Here is a 27313-nt window from a genome sequence, read left to right as displayed (position 1 = left end):
TTATCTGAATATATATATATATATATATATATATATATAAATGTTCTTTTGGAATTTTAATTCATAAAAGAATCATGAAAAAATGTTTTGCATAAAATATTAGGCAACAAATATTTTTTTGAACATTCATAATAATAAGCAGCATTAATAATTTTTGAGCACTAAATCGGCATATTAGAATGATTTCTGAAGAATCATGTCACAATGAAGATTTGCAATGACAGGAATAAATTATATTTATCATTTAAATTATATATAATTTATTCCTTTGATCTCTTGGTCTGCTCACCAAAGCTGCATTTATTTTATCAGTAAAACAGTAACATTGTGATTGTGTAAATGATCATTAAGATTTTATGTTATTCCAATATATATATATATATATGCTCACATATATACACATGTGTATATAAATTTACTCTTTCGGTTCTTCTTATTTGCTGTGTAAACAAACCACAACCAAAAAGGAATTACACCTAATTCTGATTCTTTGAGTTTCTCAAAGCAAGTTCACCTATTTCAAAGCCTGAGGCTAAGAAGTCACATGAAAACATTCACTTGTTTACACATGCAAAGACGAACAAGGAATCTGTTAAAAATTAAAAAGCGTAATCATGTATGATTTATCATAATCCCCCAGTAACCCCTTTAAATCTTTATACACAAGTTTTATCAGCAGACATCATGTTCATCTCTAGACTGATGATGCATCTTACAGTAATTAATTCACTTTCAAACAGACTCTTAGTACATGGATTTTAAGCTCCTCTCTTATAGCAGAGGAATACACAAACCCCTCTTCTGCTCCACTTTGGTAGGTGAGGCTGTTTGGTTCCCAAACAGCACGTTTTTTGTATTCTTTCACTTCTTCACATTTAGAAACTTTTTCCTGGCAACATCTCAATCCACACATGATATTAACTGATATCAGGCAGAACACTTGTTTTTTCAATGCACTTGCCGTTAAAAGAGACATCCTATTTACATTCTCCTCAGTTGTTGCATATTTCTCACTATCGAAATGTCTGTTAGCTCAATGCATCACCCGGAGCATGGGTTATATTACTCTTTCTTATTGCCATATGGTTTGTATATTTTGTACACATGCTTTGTTTCCCAAAAGTGCTTGTCAAACAATAGCTCTATTCCTGTCTCATGTTGCTCCAGTTTGCCAGTGAAAACTAAATAAATGGATATTGCAAACAACTGAGAACAAGAGGTCCTAAAAACCTCATTCACTTTGCTGCAATGGTGAGCTCACATGCCCATTTATGCAGGTCTAATACAAAAGAAGAAAGACTAAATGCAGCCCGTCAGTGTTTGGAAAGCCAAAGTCATTAATTGAAATTGAATTCAACAGATATACTAATGTAAAAAGCTCACATAAACCACAGGGTTGATGATTTTCTGGCACAACTGAGATAATTAGACTTGTATGAGAAGATAGATATATTGCTTTATTAATTCCAGCAGATTTAGACTTTTAGAATTTCATTTGCAGGCCAAAATAGTATGTTTTGATTGTGAATATTACACTTTGTTGTTGTTGTTGGGAATTTGAGACATTCTGGGAAGTAGATATAAGCAGATATATGATATAATAAATGGGCCACTGAAAATCTGACTCATAAAATTACAGAAGATTGCAGTAGGCTACTTATTTAAGTTCATGCTGTGTTTAAACCATTAAAAATTGCCATCATGCTCTCTGTTCTGTACTTCCGGCTTCTCCTGTCAGGTTATTGTAGAAAGGACAAATGAGATTGATAAAACAATGGCAACTGTGACCCAGAGACTAAATGAAATCAGGGTATTCGACTCAGTATCTCACAGTATCTCACAGCTAATAGACGTTTCCTGGTGCCTGGTATCCTTGAGACTATACACTCTAAAAAATGCTGGGTTAAATACAACCCAGTGCTGGGTAAAATAGGGACAAACCCAGCAACTGGGTTGTTTTGACCCAGCAGTTGGGTTACTACCCAGAACGTTGGGTTAAACATTTAACCAAACCGCTGGGTCAAAACAACCCAATTGCTGGGTTTGTCCCTATTTTACCCAGCACTGGGTTGTATTTAACCCAGCATTTTTTAGAGTGTAGTGCACTTATAAAGGGAATGAGAGCATATCAGTGCTGAGTGCATTTTAAAGGATCCTGAGAGAAATGAACCCTTCAGATATTATTTTTCAAGAGTAAATTCATAGAAAAAATATTTTTTGAAGAACTCATGCCTGCATGGCTATTTCGACACATAAACATCAGTCTTGTGACAGTGCTTATTAGTTGCTATATTTAGCTTCTAAAAAGTTGTTCATTGTTATCATGAGCTAAGCAATCAGTTTCATTCCTGTAGCTCAACTGGTAGAATATAGGAGCCTATTAGCAATGTCAAGGTCAAGGGTTTGATTCAAAGGGACCGCATGGCTTGAGCAAAAGTGTTCAGCTGATGCACTGTAAGTTGCTTTGGATTTACAGTAAGTGTGTGCCAAATGCATAAACTAGAATCTTGAGTTTCCAATAAACGTTCAGTGTTGCGTGTCATTTCCTTGCAGCACAGTTTGCACGAGGACCCAGGTCTCATGGCCAGTATCATATATCAGTGATTATCCTGTGGCCACTTGCTCTCCTGCCTGATCACTTTGCACTGGTCTTTAATCACTATAGCAACTGTTTGAATGTGCCAAAGTGTGTAAAGTGATGCCATGTTTATATAAAGTCCAGATAGCTGAACAGCAAAAACAACATTCACAGGAGCAAGCAATGCTGCTAGTGACATTATTGGCTTTGTGACATAATTGCAGTGCCATTTTTTTCTATATTAAAATTAGTGATGACCGTATTTGAAATAGCCTACTAAGTTTTCAACATTTTCTTTTCTTTGTTTTGAATCAGTGCTTTGAAGCGCATAAACTAACTAAAATCTAACTAAAATAGCAATTAGCAAACATTTGGGGGAGGGGCCCAAACTGAGCCGATCTCGATTCCGGCTCGATTTGGTCAGCCACACATTTTACTTTTGCTATAGTAAATCTACAAATTCAAACTCTGTGTAGCTACCATATTCAAGTGATTTTACTATGATTACATAGAGCAATTAAGCGCATGAGGTTGTCATGGCAACCTGCTGCACTCCTATTTTGCTACACTAAACTTAAATTTGTTTATTAATAAACACGTTGAAAATAATGCACAATAAACATGTTTGTCAACACGATCTCAAAGGAGGATTTTATTTAGCAAATCAAAGAGTGAATTGCTCATCCACTGTTTTAAAACAGACATGTTGGACTTGATTCAAGTTAACGCACAGACACTTTTCATTTAATAAGTCTTACTGAAAAAAAATAGACGATTAAACAGTTTATCCTCTAAAATCTATTTTTAGGTTTTGTTCTTTGTAAATAACGGATGTAAATGGTCTACGTAGAACACTGGGCCGCTGAAACGGCTGCATCCTGTGGATCACCTTTATCCAGGGTTGCCAGATTTTCACAACAAAACCAAGCGGCAACCTAGAGTGACAGGTGGATTGCCGCTGCTGTCACCACCGTCGAGCTAGGTTGGCATGGCTTCAGCAACCTGCTCCAGACTCTTTGCCCATTTTCGATTATCCGGGAGTGACGAGCCGTGACGCGCTGCCAAGATGGCAACGGCCGGCTCCGCCCACTTTTGAGCTTCAAAAACGCTCTTCGGAAATCTACGGGTGACGTCACGGACACTACGTCCATGTTTTTATACAGTCTATGAACAAAACCCGCCCAATTACTACTCAAAACTAGCCGGGTTTCGAGGGGGTCCCCGTTAAAAATCGCGTTCTGGGGGGTAAAATACACGTTTTTTGGCGGGGTTTCTCTGGTAAAATTCACATACCAGGGGGGTAACTTCAACCTGCGGCAACAGTGTTTAAGTAGCAATTTCGCAGAAAAACCGCGGACCTGGCAACACTGCCTTAAATCGAACCGGATTCATTCTCCTGATGTACAGCCAAGCCATTTAAGGAGATAAAAAATGAATTAGAAATAGCGACAGAAAGCAGATTATGTTTGATGAATCTCAATGAAAAGAATAGCTGAGCTAGACATTTTCTGTTTACACAGCCGGAAAATCTTAGATCGCTGGTTATAGGCTTATCATTTGTGCGTGTGTGGATAATTGATAATGTCTGTGCTTTATTTAGAGTAAACTCTATGATTTATCATTCCGCACATAATAGTAAAGACACATTCATTGTTCACAGAATGTGAAGTAGTTTTGTCCTGAAACTGATTATAGGAAAATCTTTCTATCATAGATCACGTGTGTATGTTTAGACATTGTTTTTGTGTGGTGTGTTTAAAATCCAGATGTTTGACAATGATTATGTATTTCTTGACTCCTTTGTTGTACTTTAAAAACATACAGTGGAGTCCTGCTTCAAATCACTGTTCACCTGTGGATGATCTCTAGTGAGATCTCCATCTCTGGAACAGCACTGACTCGCTGCCAATCATCTGCGTGGTAACTGAACTCAGAGGTTCAAAAAGCTGGCACCAAATGGAGGTCGGTAATATTGGGTAATTGGTTCTGAGGTGTAAGGTAATGCCGAGTTCACACGGCACGATTTTCAAAGAAATTGCTTTCGAGGGGGTCCCCCAGTAAAAATCGTGTTCGGGGGTAAAATACAAATTCTCCTGATACAATTCACATTCCAGGGCCTAAATATCACATTATTGGGGTCCCTTCAACCTGCTGACATAAAAAGCAACCGGCGGCAATCTCAGATTTGGCAACATTGGTCCGCAAACTATGTTTCATATAACTCCTCTCCGAACTTCCCGCTGCCCTGTATCTTGGTCTCTCATTGGCTGTAGGTCATCGCCCATGTGTTTTTCAGTCAGAACTCATTTCACACAGCATGCCAAATATTTCACGGGCGTCGGCGACGTGTCGGCGATTCCCTCAGATCGCGTCTTTGATAATTCACACTGCGTGATTGTCACTCGCGTGAACGAGCACCGATTTGCCTCCGATTTCGGGCATTTGTCGGCGATTTCGCAAAACCTGTCGGAGAGTGAAAAATCGGGCTAAAATCGTGCAGTGTGAACTCGGCATAAGGGATGGAAATAGTCTTGATTACATTAAGGGGTTAATGGCTCCCAATGTGTCACTCAGTCAAAAGCTGGCAAGCAGGTACACTTGAAGAAGATCTACCACTTACAGTTTTGCTCACTGTGGTTATCATCAAAGACAACTGGATCATGAATTCATACATGGTGGATCTCAAATAAAGAAAGGGGAAATTAAAATTTAGCAAGTATCATGAATTATTTCAGAGACACTTGGGCTAGATTTATTATAAGTAGAGTGTGGTTGAATAGTTCCAGTCAAAACATTCGCACACTGTCCCAGCAGAAGGGCAAAGGGATTTTAAGAGATTAAACTTTAAATCTGGGAAGCAATTTCTTTCTCATGAGTCAAGAATCCAGACAGATGGTCATTTTATTTTTGAAAATCCATCTTCTCGATTTTTTCTGCAAGCTCCAAAAAAATCACTCACAGCATATGGTGGTTGAAATTATTAACATCTATTTATTCTATTTTTATTTGTTTTTAATTACATTTTATTTTTATTAGAATCTTTTTTAAAAACTTTTTATTGTTTATTTTATCTTAATAATCTGTTATGATTATTTTATGATTATTTTATGTAAATCACCTTGAATTACCATTGTGTATAAAAGGTGCTCTATAAAAAACAGGACTTGCCTCATAATAATAATAATAATAATAATAATAATAATTATTATTATTATTATTATTTTCAAAATCAATAATTATTATTTTTTTGTGTATAATTGCATTTTTCCTTTGGACTGATTCACCTCAGACTTGGGCAGAGTTCACTAAACCATGTCAACAAAATGTTGGCAACTCTAGAAGGTAATAAAAAATAAAAGAATTCCTTACATTAATGCTAGAGTCATCTATATTGGTAGGGAAACACATGCTGTTTCTATTTAAAAGACAGCATTTTTTTTTACTTTAGAATCAAGTCTCCTAATATATCATAAGATAATGTATTTCATTGTAAGAGTATAATAAACCTTCATAGAGTTAAATGCAAAATTTTAAAGTTTTGTCCCCAAAAACATTAGCTAGCCTATTCAAACTACTTTTTATTGCAAAACCTAACCAGTGAAAATATTCACATTCAATTGCAATTTAACAAATTAGCTCACAGAATCAAAAACAGTAAAGGAATAAAAATGAAATGAGATCACATGAAAATAAACAAACAAACAAAAAAAGATAAATAAGAAAATGCGTCTCATGAAAAGTCTTAATCTGTGACTAATATTTATTACATTGAAATTAACATTTCTAAAGTATTAAGTTTCTAACATTAGATGTTTGAATCTATGTGTAATTAATGTAAAAATGTTTAGTTTGTTTTGTGTGTGAGCCAGACTAACGCGCCCGCGTGTTGTGTGACGTCGCCTGTCACATGGCGAGCGTCAGCTCTGTTGCAGGAAGTGAAGCAGTCATGGCGACCCCTGTCGCGTTACTCTCAGAATCTGTGCTCGGATGGTCTATTTTCACCATTGTTTTACTGGTGAGATACATTAATTATCCATTATAACTTGTATTTACTAGTATTACGTTGTTGGACGCGGTATTCCCGCGTATATTCTGTCACGTATTATCCTGGTCGATGTGTATCTTATACTGCTACATATAACACACATCTAACTATTATGATTATATACGCCATATCATAAACATGTTTGTGTTTACAGCTACAGTATATTTGTAGAATTTTGCCACACTGAACTGTTTTACTATAGCACGAAGAAATAGATCCCTCCAATTTCAATAATATAGTGCAGTTCAGATTCGAGTACAAGTGCATGTATTATGAATATAAAACCGATTTTACCTACCATACTTGTATGTATTATTTTATTTTATGTCCATACTTGTATCATGGGTCATAAATATCTAATCCACAATTGGTTGTTTTATGGTTCATATAGTGTTTCATATATGAAAATATTAAAATACATTCTCTCCCAGAGTCAACCATAAATAATTGTAGGTTGATTCCCCCCAAAAATAGAAACACGGGGATTCTCTGGTACTATTACTTCATAGCTTTCTTTGTTTGAGGCCGGACTATCTGTTTGGTGACCAATGGCTGACGGGGGCAGTATTCAGGAAATGTTATTATTTTTGTAATACCATTTAGTGGTACACACTACGCACCTTTAAATATAATTTGTTTTTATTCTACCTGGTCGAGGTGTTTAATTGAAGTGCCGCCTGAGTCTTAATTTTCTAATTAAAGTGCATCCAGCTCAAGTTTAACAAGTGCAAAGAGAGCAGTATTTCCTGTTATATAATTGGCTCGGTGCATCCTGATTTAAATGCAGAGCGTTGGGTTATTATCTGACCAACAATTCAGGCAGAATCTAATACGCATAGGGCTCTTAATTGATCATGTCTGAAAACAGCATCCCGTAATCACAAGCTCATTTTAGCTGCGTCTTGAGAGCTTATAGAGGATGTGTTTGAAATATGACCTTTCACTCTGAAACAAGTTCTTCTTTAAAGTTGGACTCTATTAGGGTTTTTTTTGTATTGTTTTGTTTTATTTTGTTTTTAATGAGGTACGTAATGCTTTTCAGAGACAGCTGTCTCAGAGGCTCCTAAATCTGTAGGTCTTTCTTCTTCTTTCTAAGAGAGGAGCTATTGGCTGCGAGGCCAGAAGTGCAATACAGAATCACATTTTGAGTTATCTAAATAGCACTTGTAAGGCTTGTATGGCCTTTAAAGTGAGTTTGTGTTATGAGAAGGCCAGCTGTCTGTTATAACACTCATCGGTTTGACACCATAGAGATTTAGGCCGGTTAAAACAGTGCCACAAAACTTTAACACAATCATTACAAATGATCACACATATCAGGCCTCTTGTACCTTTTTAAATAACACTTAAATAAACCAGCATTTTTTTTGTATGTTTATGATTATGAGCAGGGCTTGAGTACATATTCACATATGGGTTAGTTATGTCTATCTATCTATCTATCTATCTATCTATCTATCTATCTATCTATGTGAGTTTGTTTTGATTATATGAATGAAGAGAAATGTATTTTGAAGTTATAATATTTTTTTTAGTATACTTTATTGATGACGGTCTTAATAAATGATAAATAAATGATACATTTATGCCTAGATGATATCCTTACCTGCTCTCTGGTCCAACTCATATGTTAAAAATGAAATGAAAATAAATAAATAAATAATAAACAAACAAATAAATAGTATTTGTTTTGTAAAGACATTTGTACATAGACAGAATTTATATTTGTCTACAAAACTAATTTCAAGCATTTAACCATTAGCCTTTAGGTTCAGAAATCATGGTACTGGTGGTATTGTACATAACATTAATTTAAATGGATTGTTTTGATGCAATTCCCATATTGTCCCCATGTATCTTCAGGTCATCGTGGCCTTCTGCTGGATTTATATTCGGAAATATCAGAGCCGGCAGGAGAGTGAGGTAATCTCCACCATCACTGCGATATGCGCTCTGGCCATTGCGCTCATCACGTCGGCTCTTCTTCCTGTTGATATCTTCCTAGTGTCCTTCATGAAATACCCCAATGGCACTTACAAGGTAACCATAATCCTGTACAGAAAGGTTGTTCAATGAAAACTCTAGCTCTGTAGCTCCAGTATCCATGCTCTCATTTATTGTTAATTTTTTCATTGTTCAAAATCAAAGTAATCATATGAAATGAGATCTCTGCACAATAAGTGATTTGGATGTCTGCCATTAAATGTATTGCTATTTGTAGTTTACTGACACCACTTGTGGATACAATGGCATTTCCTTTCTAAAACATCCCATTATTCAATCAAATGCAATAAGAAGAGAGATCAGTACTTCATGTTTGAGTTCACAGGCTGAATTGAGCACATCTTTCTTTTACGCTGAGACTCAAATGGTCTAATGAGGCAGTGGTTACTATGGCAACTAAATGGCATAATTAATGAAACCATGGGCCCAACATTCTTCCTTACGGATAATGAATAATTAAGCATAGCATTACCTCCTCTGACATGAGATCTTTAATGAGTGCTTCACTTAGAACTTCTGTGTAACTTGGTTCCTCCTTGCATACAATGAAAGCGCATTATGAACCGAGCATGTCAAGTTGTAAAATGGAAAAAAAGTACCCTCAAAAGTAATTTAGACAACTTTTGCAAGTCTTCTGAAATCAAACAATAGCTTCGTGTCTGACAGACTGAAATTTAAGCTGTTATTCACTGATAATTTTGCCTTTTTCTGTAGCTCTCAAATCTAATTTGCACTTCCACATATTCAAACTTCGGCAACATATTAGAACCAATAGCAATTTGGAAATGTGCACAAATTAGATATTCTAGCTATGATGGAACTCAAACAATTCTGTAGTATGGCTTTATATGCACTTCTTTTAAGATGCCTTTTTCCCATCTGAATTACAACAGTATCTGCTTTTCACTTTCTTCTATAGGAAAAGCACCTCTGCATAATATCTTCTCAGAAACATCCCTCAGAAATTGAAAGTCATAAGTAGTGCTGGGTGGTATACTGCGCTGAATGAGACAAAAAAGTAATATAGCCAAAACAACCGCATAGCCGCTCTTTAGTGTAGATGCATGTTGATTTTATCAGACGATGCCGCGATTATAAATGAGAGTGACTCCTTGTTAACATGTATTAAAAGGGGTCGTGTTTAGTCACTATTTAGTGTGGTATTTTTTGACAATATTCACTCATCATGACAGTAAAATAGGGCATTCTAAGACGATATACTGCAGTATTTCCTCTCTCAATCAGTAGAAAATATGGTTAACACCCGGTCATGCATGAAAAAAAAATACACCGTCATGTACCGTGAAACCGGTATAATTTTGAAAAATACCGTGATATAAATTTTTGGTCATACCGCCCAGCACTAGTCATAAGGCTTTACAACATCTTGAGGTTCAAGAAATGTATTATACTCTATTTTACATCTACTACCGTATTTAAATTTTTGGGTGAACTGTCCCTTTAATTGGAGAGCAAGGGCCTGAGACTTTTAATTCCAGTGTTTGTATTTGATTACATTACATTACAGCACCATGGACTTATGGATGTATTTGCAAAACACATGGGATGTTGAATAGATTTGGGCCAGACGAGGTTATTTCCATTGTTTAATAGTCAAACATGTTTTGACTAACAACAGTTGTCCGCCGAAACGGTTGATCTATAAATAAATACATTTGAAATATCACAGAACACACCGGCAGCATATTCACCAGGCAGTGTAAATCACTACTCAATTGTGTGTTGTCCAGAATAAATTGAGATCGACAGACAGTGCTGGCCTGGTTTTCATTTGAGATAATGATCAGCCCTAGGATTGTTAAAAAGGGCTTGTAGAGGTCAAGACCAGATATTACTTTATCAGAATTAGACGAGATTCATTACTGGTTTCATTTCGTTAATTGGAAGTTGAGGGTTTTGAAGTGTTCTGAAGAAGACAGACTTGCTCGATCATATCAGAGATCATCTGACTAGGCGAAGGAGGTTAACCTAAAGAGATTCTCAGTGACTCTATCGGGTTAATTAGATCTCTGATGAAGCGGCGGATCTTTCTGTACCACCCTTCCTCAAAACACTTTAACTTTCAATTAGGCATGGGCTGGTATGAGATTTTGACGGTATGATAACCTTAAGCAAAAATTTCACGGTATCAAGGTATTGTTGTTACAGCTCTAAAATGTGATTTTTTAAAAATGTCTGGGTAAAAAAAACAACAACTTTTCCACTGACCACAATATATTTTATTTTTGAGGAACATACAGAATATTTGGAACAGTAGTATTTGTTTATTTTTTACTTTGATTTGTTTCTGAAATGTTTGCTGAATTGTGGGCTGTCCTGCAGCTTTTGATGTGGATGGTTGATTTGCTGCTAGAGCTACTGCTGTCCTAAAAAGAAGAAAAATAAAGACTGATCTTTATTGAACCTAAATCTGTAATTACAGTTATTTAATTTTAATTATATAATTCATATACATATAATTTATATAATTTCATATAATTTAGTTATATAAATTCATACACATAATTTGATTTAATAATAACCCTATTTGAAGCAAAAACAGAATGTTCTGACTAGCTTTGTGAAATTATACTGCATGCCTGAATGAAACAAACAGCAGAAGCTCTGAATGAGACGCAGATTTACTCTCTGACAGCAGGAGGCGCTCATGGAACACCAGATACGGCGTTTCCTTGGTTACCGCTGTATACAAAGCAGCGCTGCGCTATATAAATATTTAGGATTTTCTTCCAATAGTTCGTTCATCATGAACAGTGAGTGATCTGCCTGCTACATTATTTTTTCTCTTTGCGTCCGTCCTCAGCGTCTCAGGCCTCTGTTAACGGGCTTTACAGACTTCATATTTTCACATAAATGACATTTTGGAAAATGATTGCATTGCAACGCAGTTTGTGCAAGTCCAGAACAGAGACGAGCTGCAATAAGACAAAAAAACGGCCGTTTGCGGATCGCGTAAGTTCCAGGTGAAGCTCTTTCGGCCGTCATACACACACATGACTGACTGCTCGCACCAGCAGGAGGGGGAGGGGTCGTGTTACTCTCACTCAACCTGAGGGATTCCTATACTTTCAGTCTTTGCGGAGACATGAAAAATAGCGCATACTGCAGGAACGGTATAATGGAAAATGTTAGCGGTTTTGTAACCGTGAAATTTTCAAACCGTGGTATACCTTGAAACCGGTAATCGGCCCATGCCTACTTTCAATAGATATCTTAAGTCATAGAGCACTGTAGTGTAATGTAGTGAAAAGATCAGCACTAGAGGTTAATGGGAATGAAGCATTTCAACCATTTCATTCTTACCTTTTATAGTCTGAAAAGTCCATTCAGGAATAACTTGATGGTACTTGATAATATGAGGTTTTGTAAACGGGTCGTGTGTTGCGTTCGTCCAATCAATAACACTGACACCGCAAATATGCAGATAACGTAAATATTAAGAAATGTGCAGTGTGAAACGTCATCTTATGAATACCCAGGATTAATTGTTAAGCCCGGGTTAATTATGAGTAGTGTGAATTGAAACATAAATCAAGATAGCCTAGGATTCTATTTACCTAGAGTATAGAATTACCCAGGGTTAACTATTTCAAGTTTTAAAGCAATTTATAGCAGTTCAGAAATATCAAATTTTTTAGGGTTATTACTGGTGTTTGCTAAGGTGAACTATTGCTTACATTGAGTTTTACAAGGATTAAACTTCATTTGTGTAACGAACATAATATCTCAAATTGTGTGGCTTGTTGAGTAGGGTTGTATTTTATTTATCTAAGTGATCAACAGATTTACATAGAAGTATGGGGTTAGAATTGTTGCATATTTCCAGATTAGATCATTAAATAGATTTTGAGCCACATATAAATGTAAAGAGATTCAGAAATATTAAACAAATTCACAAAAATGAGATCCACTAATATAAACAGGAGTTTCACAAAAATGAATTAAATTAACAAATAAATAATTTACAAATAAAAAGTATCCTCAAATATTTTGTGTCTCAACCGTAACTTTCCATGGCAACTTTGCCTAAATTCATTTTTGTGAAACTCCTGTATATATTTGTGGATTTCATTCTTTATTTTGAATTTGTTTAACATGGGTGAATCTCTTTACATTTCTTTGCGGCTCACAATCTATTTATCTGGAAATAAGCAAAAATTCGGACCCCATACCCGAGCTATATAGGCTCAATTATATGCCAGAAATGTGAAGTTTTACTGTCGACTTGTATAAGACTCGTTTGCCCTTGTTATTGTCACGGAAAGCCAGGTGCAAAAATTGGCCAGACTCTCTCTCGTTGTCACGGAAACACCTGCCTCACCAGCCGAATCAACCTCCTACACCCGCTCACAATCACCTGATTACTGATCACGGACACCTGCACCCACTTACCACACCACTCAAATACTCACTCACCGCATTCACTCATCGACTGGTCTCGAGGTTACAAGCCTCTCAACTCTGGTTCCTCCTGCCTGCCTGCCTAAAGCCTAGGATTCCTCTGCTATCGACCATGGAACTTGTACTCTACTACAGATAAGACTGTGTTCTCAGCTTCCAGATATCCTAATTTGATTCCTTTCTGTTGGAAGCATTTTCTCCGTTGTGTTTAATAAACCCTAATCCTTTGAATTACTCTGCCTGTTTGCCTCCTTGTCCCGAGTGTGACAGTTATAGAGTGCAGAAAAGTATTTATTGTAACTGTTCTAGGAAGATTACAGCAGATTCCGATGAAATACGCTCACCCAAATGGGTGGGAAAATGTCGCTTGATAATCGTTCTGAAGCTCGCTGTGATTCACGTTGCATAGTAAATTAGGCAGACAGGTGCTTTTTGTTGTAGGAAGTTGAGGTGGAAGGAGCCATCAAGTCTTGGATAAACACGTTAGATTATGGCAGCGATCTCCTTGGCTCCGGCCTTCCGGTGTGTGACGATCAAATGTATCTCTTCCTCCAGTCGAGTAAGCTGGCTTAATGGGCAGAGGAATCTTACCGACTAAACATCTTCTTAATGCAGCCTGTGCACGTAGGACTCTGTAGGTTTATTTCTGTTTCTCTGCCCTAAAGAGATTACAGCAATGATTGACAGGCCTGGGTTTGGCTAATGAGGATGCAGTCTCAAATGCTAAACTTGTAGCAGTGCTAGAGTTTTCTTGATAAATTGTTGTTAAATCAGGCTTGTTTTATTCTACAGATATTTGTTATTCTGAGGGTGTTCTTTGGAAACCCACAAAGCTGATCTGCTTAAACCAGGAGACAGATTTGTGGCACCTACAGAGGCCTCAAGAAGTATTTGGACACTTAAAAAAATATCAGTTTTGTTGACTGTGTTGACAAATTTTTAGTAAGATCCTGTCCTCCACCACTCCCCCCCCCTTTAAACAGCCAGTATGCTTCAATAAAGAAAGCATACTGGTCTTAGCATTTATTTTAAAGGCTTTATTGTAAATAAATATTTTTTTTTTGAAGGAAATTAATTTATTTCTTCCGCAAGGATGCATTAAATTGGTCAAAAGTGACAATAAAGATATTTAGAATGTTACAACAGATTTTTATTTGAGAAAAATGCTGTTCTTTTGAACTTTCTATTCATCAAAAAAATCCTGAAAAAAAAGTATCACAATTTCCACAAAAGTAGCATGATTGTCTTCAACATTGATAATTATAAGAAATGTTTCATGAGCAGCAAATCAGCATATTAGAATGATTTCTGAAGGATTATGTGACACTGAAGACTGGAGTAATGATGCTGAAAATTCAGCTTTGCATTCACAGGAATAAATTATATTTTAAAATATACTGAAATGGAAAGTGGTTATTTTGTATCATAATAATGTTTCACAAAATTACTGTTTTTACTGTATTTTTATCAAATAAATGCAGCCTTGGTATGTATAATAGACTTCTGTAAAAAACATTTAAAAATCGTACGTAAATAAACACACTACCTTACATTATGTTTATTTATTTATTTAGTTAGTTTAGATATTAACAGAAGTACCATGATGAGCAAATATAATAATTAAATTTTCAGAGTGCCTATGATTGTGGACAACTTGGAATATCAGGGAAGTTTAAAATTGTTAATTACATGCTTGGAAAACTGGAAAATTAATCAAATCTTAAAAAATGTCAGCTATTAAAGCTAGAAATTTGTCTTTGTGAGTGTGATCTTTATGAAATGATTCTCCAATAATCACAAGTAATTGGCAACATCATTGAAATTCATAGGTCAACATATATTTGTGATATTTGTGAAATATCTCATTATGTCTCGACCTGGTTAGATTCATAAAGACTGACAGCAAGTATCCAACAATGGAATTATGTTTTTCTAGTGCTGGTGTAGCAATTATGGGTTTGCTCTTTTGGCATGATGAAACAGTGAGTTATGAATGTGGGATGGAGTTCATAGAGACAGGAGTCAGAGAGAAAGAGAGAAAGGAAGAGAGAGAGTGAGTGATTTACTGCGGCAAGGCAGACAGCAATTCTCTCTGGCATTTGGATCTACTCCGAGAACCTGTGAGTCATCAAAGTGTCAGGTCACATTTTTGATGGAATATCTGACACATTGGGAATAAAAAATACACTACACCTGGAGAGCCACTTCTTTGTATCACCACTGTCCCGTGGCGCCATTTGAAGTCCTGTCATAAAAATCATGTTTTACCTCACTGTATAGAACAGTATATTTGTTGGTCATGTTTTTATCCTTTGAGATACAAATCCTGCATATTATATTATGCTGCATTGTTTGTGTATCTTATAGGACAGTCAAGTCAAGTCAAGTCACCTTTATTTATATAGCGCTTTTAACAATACAGATTGTGTCAAAGCAACTGAACAGCATTAATTAGGAAAATAGTGTCAATAATGCAAAATGACAATAGTAAACACAAATTTTTCAGTTAAAGACAGTTCATCATTGAATTCAGTGATGTCAACATCCAGCTCAGTTTAAATGGTATCTTTGCAATCAAGTCAACGGTATCGCTGGAAATTAAGTGTCCCCAACTAAGCAAGCCAGAGGCGACAGCGGCAAGGAACCAAAACTCCATCGGTGACAGAATGGAGAAAAAAACCTTGGGAGAAACCAGGCTCAGTCGGGGGGCCAGTTCTCCTCTGACCAGACGAACCAGCAGTACGGAAAAATCAATTTAAGACGTAATAAAACAGACGATGAACACTATTAACAGCAATTATTATATGATGCAATCAAACTTATAGCAAAATGTGGTAGTTCTGTATGTTGTTTCAGGGTTGGCATCAGTCAGTTTAACATATTAATGTAGTATTATTAATTGACAATATACAATTAATCATGCCACCTGATATTCATAAAGCACCTGTTTAATGATATGGCAATAAAGAACAATTTATTGATAAAAAAGCGAGTTTTTATGTCTGCCACAGTAATATATTTTAAATGATATAAAATGATAAAATGAGCAATTTAATATATTTTACAATTTATACAATTTATACGTGCTAAATGAATCAGACGTAATGTAATTAACTTGATTAAAAATATTTTTAATCAATTGACAGCCCTGTAATCTAAAGATATATAATAATGTGATTGCATGTATGTCATATTTTTCAGACATTGTTTTTTTTGTAAATCCAGGAATGGGCGGCAAGCAATGAGACCAGGCAGCAGATCGAAGACACAGTTTTGTACGGCTACTACAGTAAGTGCTAAATGACACTATTTTGGTGCAGTAAATTACATTTTCTTACTTTGCATTTTAGAAAATGTACCATTCATATTCCTTCGTCATCTGCCCTTATTGTTTGAGTTTCATTGTGGGAGCCGGCACAGTCCAGTCTGCCGCTCATCGTTAGTGTCAATTCACTCGGGTTATAAATTATGGCACGCACACGATGTGACATCGGCCTACAAAAGCTGGCAGTTAAGTCGCTGGATGGTTTTATTTGTGGAACCGTCTTGGTCCAATTAAGCTAATGTGAGTGCAGTTTTCAGCTGAATAAATCTCTTGTCTGCGTGTGTAAAAAATGCATTAGTCAGTGACCTTTTCCTTGAACAAGGTCGGAAGGACTCATGAACATGGTTGAACTCAGCTTTTTGGAACTGCATCCTCTCTTCATGACTTCATAGCGTTAAATATGTCTCAGCATGCATGCTTTAATTGAGTCCTCCATTGCTTCCACTTTAAATGATATCTTTTAGGAATGCTGGGAACTAGGACAAAGTAACATAAAATTGAGTTATGACACAGTTGCTTGATTATCATTAGACTTTGCAAACAGATGCTGTGCGGAACAGGCCGTCAGTAGTAGAGCGGCACGGCGTCTGTTGAGCAGCGCCAAATGTGCTAGAGACAAGTTGTCAGCTAATACAAACCAGCCAATCAAAACCCCTCACTTCCATAGTCAGAAAAGCATCAGAAGATTAACAGTGACAGTGCAGGTAGACACACGTCGCAAATCCCCTGTCCAGCTGTCGGCTTGTGTTCTCCAAGAACAAAACAAAGTCTGATTTTATGCTCAAAATTGATTCGATGAAGTCTATAAGATATACTTTGACAACAAAACTTTTGTTTTCAGGAGAACTTTGGAGTGATTTGTGCCAGAACATGATGCAGGGAAAATATGCTGTTTTGTTGATAATGTAAAGCATTTGCAATGTGTTTACTGCAACATTTGAAAGTGAAACAGAATATTCAGTGTGAAACATCCATTGGGATTTGATTGCCTTATGAAAGTACAAATTATTAATGGTATAAAAAAAGTATTTTATGAATGGTACTTGTTAAGGCTTAAGGCTCATGCTTATAAGTTGAACAAAGCCCTAACCATAAGTATTAAAGATTGATGTTTGACTCGGCCTGCATATTTGTGCTAAAAACATTTCAAATTATTTGGCTTGATGAGTTGTGGTGTGATTTTTCTTCTCTAGGTGTTTTTTTCTCTCTCTCTGTTCAGATGATAAAATCTTCTAAACTTGTATTGAAAGAAGAACCTGAGGTTCCAGAATGTCTTGAGACTTGAAGGTTTGATGCTTTTGACTTGGACCGATAAGCAATCAGAACCACCCAATCAGTGTGTAATGAATACTTTCGTAACTGCATAGTAACTTCCTTTTTTCATAAAATTCTATAATCTAGTTGTTTAAAGGGATGGTTCTGTTATTTTTTAAGCACATTTGTGTTGTTCCAAACCTGTATGACTTTCTTTCTTATGCGGAACACAAAATTTTTTTTTTTGATACCACCAACTTTTATTTTAAGTACAAAACATTTGAAAACATTCTTCAAAATATGTTGTTTTGTGTTCCTCCGAAGAAAGAAAGTCACTTTACTTTTAATATAATTCGTTTCATCCACACGGCCTTGGTTATGTCAGCAAAACAGAAAAGTGAGATGCAGAGAAAGTTTGCGTTTTTAAGAAAGTCATTAAGACTATAAAAACAACTGTTTTTGTTCCTTTCAGAATAATGTAGTGATGAATTGTGCACAATTAGACATTCATTAAAACGGGATCCTTGGGCTGAAAACGTTTTCCTTTCGTGGTTTAAAATGATCTGGTCACAGAGATGCTGGAAACATAACCATGTCTCTTGTGCAAAAATCTTTTTCTTTCTGCTTTTTACTGTATTATTTTCACTGCAATGCATTGATTATAAAATGTAGGCCTATAGTTTATGAAGATTAATTAAATAATTCATATAAAACAAAGCAATTGCCTGCTGGTGGTACACTGTGGGTTAAGAACTTTTTTCTTTTTGAAAACGATAAAACAGATGTGATTCTACTGGTAGACAGTGAGATTATGAATTCCAGAATGAAAGTTGATAAACTGTGCTTTATTAAGACAAATTCCACAGAACACCAGTTCAGACTGTATTTTTAAACCCACGACTTCCACATCTTGTGTTGTTTAACACTATTCTTATGATGTTCTCCTCATGCTTTGTTTCTTGTGTTCTTCTTTTTTTTGCTGTGGCATCCACAAAACGTCTGATTGCTTTATTTCTGGGTTTTCTGGAAGATCAGGGGTTGTACCATGCTGACTCTGCTCAAAGAGACACCAGAATGCTGCATTTGTACTTCTAAAAGAAAATGAAATTTGAAAAGAAACGTCGTACTGGTGTGTTGTGTGGTCCTCTGTTCAGGCATCATGCGTGGAGGTGGGATAGAGTGATGAAAAAGCGAGATACGGGGACTTTGAGTTTCTTAAGGAGATTGAGGATGGGGAGAGATGGCCGTCTGATGACGTGTGTGATTATGACTAACACAGCCTCAGCTGCAGAACGATCTGTTCACTTGAAAAATGGTTATAGAGTGCAAATACGTAAGCATAGACTTTGAAGACCTGTGTGTGGAAGGGGTTTGAGTAGATGAGAATGCTGTAGAGTTATAGGTGCTGGATATGAGTCATTCAATAAACAGGTGTTTGAACAGTGACTTCTAAAGTAAGTTTCTTTAAGATGTGTTCTTTAATACTTTTATCTAGAACATCTAAAAATATATATATTTAAGTTCTTCTAAATTGCTTTGTCCCATCTTAAGATGGGAATGAAAACGACATCAATATGAAAAGACATCAATATGCTGAAAAAATTATGAATATGTAATTCTTGATGAATTCTATCAGCTTATAGCACATTTTGAATGTCATCTCTTGAACATGGCTCATGTGAAAACTGATGATGTCATTTCCGCTTAATGATCCTATTTAAAATTAAAGTTCAGTATTTATATATTTTCAGGTAAATATGCGGTGTGATGGAGGAAGCCAGCATTCACTGGCAGATAAATAATCTAATATTAAAAATAATAGCTGAAGTAATTTTTCTTTAATAATTGTATTTTCTTTATATCTGTATCGTATATACTGTATATATATATATATATATATATACACACACACACACACACACATATATATATATATATATATATACACACACAAACATTTATATAATAGTAATATATAGTAGTTTTATATATATATATATATATATAATAATTTATTAATTTATCTATTATAATTTATCACCCTTAAACTTGAATAGGGAAAATCATTTACATTTTTGATAATTTTTTAGCATATGCTCTTTAAAAAAAAAAAAAAGAATAAGTCTGAAATAAATTTTGAATTCATATATTTAAGGCTTGTATAGTACACAATAGCCAGTTTTGCACTTTGTTAAATGTGGACACAAATGGTATTTCTTGCATGGAATGACTCGTGTGCAGTTTTCAGTTTCCTTCTTTTTATTTTCTACATGCTACAGTCATCGAGAGCACTGGGGTTTATTCAACAGAGATTTACTGTTTGCTTTTGTATTCCTGATGACAAATGTTTGTCTTTCTTTCCGTTTGCTCTCGAGCTCATCCCGTTGTCCTCGTGGGGATGGACACAGAGAAGAACAAATGTCTCATCCAGAGAAATGCAAGCCAAGCAGGAGGAGGAATAAGAACAAATTTGAATCTTTTGCAAAAGTGTGGTGTCAACACCTCTCAAGAGCTCATCTGAGGAAAGTGCCTTTGTTCTCGGAAAAAGATGCCACACGCTGCTATTCCACCATCCGCCATTAACACTCAACCATCTGAGCATTGGGTATTTGCATTAAAATCACCTGCTGCAGTGAAATCTAATGGTAATTAAGAGATTGTCCTCAATCAATAGCTGCGTCATGCAAGCTGCTCCCGCAGTCTCTGCTTTACAGGTCATTATACTGCGATTAAGGTATGTAGATTGTTTTCTCCACGGACATAACTGCAGTGCCTTCAAACGGAATCATCCTGCTGCTTTTTTTTCTTCCTCTTGGTGGCATTTTCGTTCTGCTGCAGTTCTTGAATTAGTCGCATTGATTGTGGGCCCCCCTTCCCATCTCCGCATCACGTGCAGAAGAGATTTCCCAGCAGCCTGTAGGTGGAGATCAAGCTCCATCTATCACAGCAAAGCCGAATCCAATACATTTGAGGAGACTGGCAGGTCAAAGCCTCAAAGGCTTCTTTACAAAGCAGAATCTGAGATCCCTGTCCGCCCATGTCTGTGCAAATGGAATAATTACAGCCCTAACTTTATCTCGCCGCAGTGTGCGGCGATCACCACAAACTTGTCCTGAAGGAGGAAGAGATTGCTTTCTTCTGAAGCAGTTGAGCTGTACAGACTTGGTTGTAATTATTTTATTGTGGTGTGTTTCCTTTGTCAAACATGCTAATCATGCTTGATGTGAGGTGCACAAAAATTCAGTATTTGTTAGAGGCATCATTCGTATCCCAACATGAATCCCTCTCAACATCCACTGACATGTTTAACAGCCCCTTCAAGAGCTTTTTGCTTGTTACAGCCACTCTGTTGTCTGCTGTCATGTGTTAAGCAGAAAATGGGTTTGTGCTTTGTGTAAGACAACACTTTACATTGTAATCATGTGACAGCTTTCAAACTCTGAAACATCTTGGTTCAGCAAATCTGACAGTTAACTTCATAAATCCTAGAAAAAGTCCACATTTCCATGTATGTTTGCAGACAGCCATACATATTCTTTTATGAAGCATAATCTTTTTACAGTCTCTTGACATTTTAGTTATGTTATAATTATATAGTAAATGTTTTATAAAATAATAATAATAATATTTACAGCAATAATACATATTTATATAAATAATATATATTTTTATATTTATATTTATGTATAAACCTGCTATAGATAGATAGATATTGTAATTATATAATAATAATAATACATATTTATATTTATATACACCACCTGCTCTGGTGTAAATTTGACACTTGAACTTTTTTTGCACGATTAAAAAAAGAACACTGCACAGTTATTAGTAAACGAGACCTAGTGTGAGCATAGATGTGTTTTTTGGCTTGCTCTCTGTTCTTCGTGCATGTTTCAGCATGATCGCTAATGGAAAGTGCAAGTCGCTGGTGGCGCCCAACAGCAGCAAACACTGACAGATTGTGCATTTATTGAAGTGGGCAGCTGTGCATGGCACAAGATCCTTGAACCTGCTGAGATGAGAGCTCAGGCCAAAGCGTACACAGGAAGGATTCAAATGTCGCCCTGCTCTGCCTGCCATTAATGCTCGGCCCAATTTCTGAGAGGCGCATCATGGTGCCTGTGCCTCGTGGCTGGGATTTTGATGATCGGGAGTGGGATGGTAAACCCAGATGGATTGCAGCTGAAGCCCCCATCCAAGACATCCCTGGAGATTAACCTCTTATGTTAAGTAATTAAAGGGAAAATATATATTTCTTCAGATGGCCTGGGGCCAAGTCCTTGGGCAGCATTTCTATTTAATGTAGTGTTCTTTAGAGTGGACAGCCTCTACCTTGAGGTTTGGCTGCACAGTACAAGGTTAAATGGAAAAGCATCCCTAAAAGTCCCTGGATACATCTGGTATCTGGTGCTTAAAGGCTTCCTATCATCCAGCCAGGAGTGTGTTAGCAATCTACGAGTTTGTTTGAAATGTCAAGACTGTTTAAAAGCTGAAAGCTTTCCTGAATTTTAACTTGAAGATTTTTGAACTTTCATACAAGGATACCAGAAATGCTTTTGAATCTGAGAGATAATCAGATCCAACTGTTGAGGAGTCACTGAGGTGTCCACCTCTGCACATTTAAATCTACATCTCTGGAAAATTAGACTAGGCGTTTGCTTTTTTGCTCGCTCTCCATCACCTCTTTTCATGTCCTCTCGAATAAGTAAAAGCCAAAGTCAGTTAGGTGTGTCCTTGTGCAGAGCTTCTGGACTTAAGATAAAAGTGAGGCAATTTCCTGAACTGTGGATGTGCCTCACATCAGGAGGACAGCAAATCATACGCCATCACAGAATTACATCTATCTATCTATCTATCTATCTATCTATCTGTCTGTCTGTCTGTCTGTCTGTCTGTCATTTTATCTATCATTATATTGTTATATCTGTTGTTAAATCTATCATTATAGCTGTCTATTGTTATATGTGTCTGTCTATTGTTATATCTGTTGTTATGTCTATGAATTTCTTTGAATTTCAGTTTGTTGTAGTTCTACTTCTCTACATTCAACTTTAAATTGCAATTCAACATCCTGTCTGCTGCTTCGGTTTAAATTCCTTGAATTGAATTGTAATTGAAAAGGCTTCTTCAGATCAGTTCTGAATGGTGCAGAACCCTGGTGAATGTAACCGTATTTAGCACTCTAAAATAGGACCGACAATCATATTCTGCTGCTTTGTGACTGTATCCTGAATATTTTCAATGTTCATGTAATACTGATGTATAAATCCTCTTGAATTGCAACACATGGCTTTTTGTTTTGTTTTTTTATTTTATATTTTTCGCCATTCACTCTTTAAAGGCAATATTCGGCAAATGATCCATAATGTGGCCTTTGAATGCATATTTAAAGGCATGGGTTGTGCAGGGAATAAACTGTGAAATCAATTCAGGAAATATTTTGGAGTGCCAGTCTTCAGGGTCCATCTGTAACATGTTGCATGAAGATGATCTTACCTCCCTTTTGTGCTATTTTCACATTAATTCACTATTTGTGGCTTGTATTACGCCACCACTTCAAGAAACTGAAGTCCCCCCTTTTAAATATTTGTATTATACATATTATATGAATTTCTTTGAATTTAACTGAATTCTACTTTCTTGAATTTAATTGAGCAATTCTACTTTCTTTCTGCTAAAATAATATAAAATCAATTCAAATTCAGGAAATTAATTGGAGATTGAAAGATAATCACAATTCAGTTCTGAATGGTGCACAACAATGTTTTATACTCCTACTTGCGAGATCTGATATCATGTCTTTCTGTGAGTCCATGTCATTTGTTAAAGCTATTATTATGCTACTTGAAGGTCACATCTCTGCTTGAATGAAGAAGCAGAACGTTGTTTTGCATTCTGTTTGCATTGGTTTGCTAGTAATATGTGCTCTGTCACAGTCTCTTTCTATGAAGATCACTGAACACCAGTCCCTCCAGATGCAGCACTGTATTACCGTCAGTATTCTTGCAGTGCTCCTGTCAGAGAATGGTTGGCCCCGAGAGGTCAGTGCTTCTAACAGCCCAATACAATTGAAAATTATTGCCTGTGCTGATTTGTAATCCGACAGGCCCCACGTAGGCCAAGAGTCTTCGCAGACTGCTAATTATCAATCTTGTGACACTCAGTTCCCGGTTCTCCACTGAATAAGTAGACGCCTCCTTCACATAAACCTCCTGTGACATCTGGGCACGTTTGGAGTTTAAGTGCGTATCTCCAAATGGATAGAGGAAATTTTTGAACAAACCTGCTTGACCTCGTTTAGTGTTCAGTGTTTGGCCACCTGCCAAGATAAAAGACTTTTTGGGATGAGAATCCATTGCTTTCACCTGTCATAAAGCTAACAACTAACAAAAGAATATTCTGGGTTAACTACAACTCTGATTATTTTGATTTGCCTTACAGGTTCTAATAAGGAAGGATATACAGTAATGCACTTACAATGGGACAAGTGATAACATTTCTTATATTATTAGTGTTGAAAACAGTTGTGCTTCTTTATTTTTTGTGCATTTTTGTAGTGTACATTTATTAATGGTACATGTTTCCATTAATGCAAATGTTTTCTATTGTTTTTCTAAACTGATGGTTGAATCTAAATAGATTTATTTAATACAGCTTACTGTTGTATATTACCAGTATATTCTTTTATATTTGCCAAATATGAATGGAGAAATTGAAGACTTTTAAATCCATAGTTTAAAAAAGGATTACAATAGACTCAAATTAAAAAGAAACGAAAATCCAAGCTTCACACTTAAAGGTTATATTGTCTCACTGTAGACTGTATAGAGAGGTGAGCTTAAACCAGGGATTGAGCACTGTGTTTTTTCATGACATTAATGTCCCATTACCATCTGCCCTATGGTGTTGTGGGTCTATGTGCTGCTGACAGTTTTACAGGAAATGAAAAGGTAAAACATGCCGTCACATGTGCCCCATGTTGCAGAGATACTGAAATTTCTTCATATCTGCCGAGTCCTTTTTCAGTTTTTTTCCCCCTAGGCCTTTCCTGACATCTCATTTTCACATCATTGTAATGTTTTTGTACATTCTGGGGTATATAGAGTTTGGAGGATGATGCGACAGACTCCTTCCTGTTGTGGGACAGCAAAAAAACAAGAGTCTATCAAACCTTACCTTGAGTGTCCTGTCCGAGTTGACGTGACTCTTTGTGGTTTGTGTGCCATTTCAAGTGATGATTCCTCTACATTTGTCTGTGAGGCCTGTAAAACTCTTGCTTTACCCCTTTCTCATATTTCCCCTGTTGATGGATTGCATTAAGCATTGCAAACATGTTTTGTACTACATTACCTGAAATATGATGTTTAAATATGCAAATGAGGAATGATTAAATATTAAATATGCACAGGTTTTAATACATTTCCAGAAATCTGAACATTGGATAAGGCCACATTCAAAATTATTGTTTCATTTTGTTGACATATAAGAATCAATGGTGTTTATGGATGGGATTTCTTTTTATCAGTCCATAAGTAAGAAACTACTGTCAACGACCAGAGTTAAAAAAAAAAAAAAAAAATACAAATAAAGATATTTATTTATAAAATGTTCTATACAATCAGGTAAGTGGGATATGAACAAATCTCTCTGGAAAAAAGACTTAAGAATATAGATGGAAATGCACTGTAAAGTGTAGGTGCTACTGAAGTGGAGATTTCTGTCTCGGTGCAGGAGAAAAAGCTCATTTTAAGAAAACATTATTTAATTGAAATCTACAGACCCAAATAGATAAAGTGGAATAAAATAATATTATATATATTAATATATTTGGATATCTTCTTTCCACTAGTCTAAAACAAACACATTATAAGCCAAATACCCCAAAATCTCAAAAGTGACCAGTGCATGGGAAAGTTTTTTTTTCTTTTTTTCCCTGTAGTATCATTAACTGGTAGTATTAAAGCAGTGAGCTATTGTCTTTAATGTGATATAATTTATGTACAGAGAATCTAGGAATGGGCAACATAGCAGCAAAGTGATTGACATTGACAGTGATTGAGTGATAGTTTTGGAGAATTATGGTTTTTAAGTGACTTATGAGTGACGAGGCAAACCAATTGCTGAATACAATGTCTAGAACCATTTAAATTAGACAGATTCCCAGATCTATTGCCATTTTGCTAATGAGATTTAAACCTGAAGCCCTATTAAAATATCTCTGTCTTCATATTGACATATTCACAAGAAGCGAGACAAAGTGAGAGTGTGAAACTAGCCTGCTGCTGGGTGCGTATTATAGCAAAGAAATAAAAAACAACTAGGGATTAAATAAAAAAAGCACCTTAAAGGAATAATTCACCCAAAAATAAAAAGGCGCTCTTCTTTTACATCGTTTACCGAAATCTGATCAAAACAAGTCGGAAGGTATGGAAATGAGTGGATTAAACATATTCACTTGCAGATTTAGTTTTCAAATAACACGTATGTTAGTTTAGCTTGACGGGATGCATAACTCAGAACCCTCTTAAAATAATAACCATCAAAATAACCAGATGAGTCTGAAGACTTGAGTGTGTTTTTACGAGTCTGAACTGGGTGTCTCGCAGCGGATTCATCGACCCTTTTTGTCTCCACACCTGAGGGGGAATCGCTGCAGCACTATAAAAGCAGCCAGAACTTAGTGGAGGACCGAGGTTGGCCGTTTAATTATTTAGCTCCCTCTTCTCTTTGTCAGGGGGATTAATATGCTAAACTTTTCTCCCCAGTCAGGTGCTTTCCCATTATATCTGGTTAGATTGAAATGGATGATCTGCAGTAATGCAGTGCGGTCTATTCCCTCACCGTGTTAATATTCATGTTGTTATGATTAATATTAATCAGGTTGGGTGCCATGAACTCAGACTAGAGACAGAGAGCAGTCCTGCAATGTGTGCCACTAGCATTGGATGGTTCTGCTTCAGTGCCTGTAGGCAAACAGACCATTGTTTTTAGCCAAAATGATGACCTGTTGAAATGAATGCATTGCTGCTTTGTCTTAAGTCCATGTTATCCATATTTGACGTGCAATAATGCCTTTATTTAAAAGCAAATGGAGATGAATTGTGCCGCTGTAGATTAGTGGTCGACCGATAGGGATTTTTTGACAGCCGATACCGATGCCGATATCTTGGAAAGCAGGGTGGCCGATATAATTTTATTTATTTTAATTCATATTTAAGAAATTTGAAATTATTTGAAAATGGATTAAAAAATAAACATGTAAAATAAACACTTATACTCTAGAAGACAAAGTATTTTTCACAAATAAACTAATATTTAATAAAAATATAATTAAAAAGTAAGTAAACACTGTAACCAACAGGGCACTCAGTATTCTGGGAAGTTTGTGTGCATTGGGAATCATATTTTTTCATATAAAGCCAAGGTAACAATCCTTTTACATACAGCACACAGTGAAAATTACATTAATATGACAGTGGGCAAATGCATAAAGCGCAGCATCATTTGAAATCATTCACGAGTTTAAAGTTTGTCGATCGCGCATCTCCAGTGAAGCTGAACTCTCCTCCTGTCAGTATTCAATTCGCACGGACCATAGGACCGACCGTCACAGAACATGCGATCATGCAGTTCACATGCACACTTCACAAGATCTCAACTAGATTCGACTAAGTCTGCAAGG

The 27313-nt window shown here is 36.1% G+C and overlaps 1 protein-coding gene across 1 annotated transcript in view; it reads left to right on the top strand.

Annotated features, from left to right (window-relative positions):
* The first annotated feature begins 6508 nt into the window (after nucleotides 1-6508).
* LOC107664263 (probable lysosomal cobalamin transporter) overlaps nucleotides 6509-27313 on the top strand; it is a 101600-nt gene continuing 80795 nt past the window's right edge. The window contains exons 1-3 of the mRNA XM_016454792.1: nucleotides 6509-6593; nucleotides 8487-8663; nucleotides 16275-16338. Of these exons, the coding sequence (XP_016310278.1) occupies nucleotides 6525-6593; nucleotides 8487-8663; nucleotides 16275-16338 (310 nt within the window). The 5' untranslated portion in view covers nucleotides 6509-6524. The remainder of the gene's footprint in view (nucleotides 6594-8486; nucleotides 8664-16274; nucleotides 16339-27313) is intronic.

The sequence above is a fragment of the Sinocyclocheilus anshuiensis genome, unplaced genomic scaffold, assembly GCF_001515605.1.
Source record: "Sinocyclocheilus anshuiensis isolate Anshui unplaced genomic scaffold, SAMN03320099.WGS_v1.1 scaffold425, whole genome shotgun sequence".
Lineage (NCBI taxonomy): Eukaryota > Metazoa > Chordata > Actinopteri > Cypriniformes > Cyprinidae > Sinocyclocheilus > Sinocyclocheilus anshuiensis.
The sequence above is the reverse complement of the archived record's forward strand: the minus strand, read 5'-3'. Positions and strand labels throughout refer to the sequence as shown.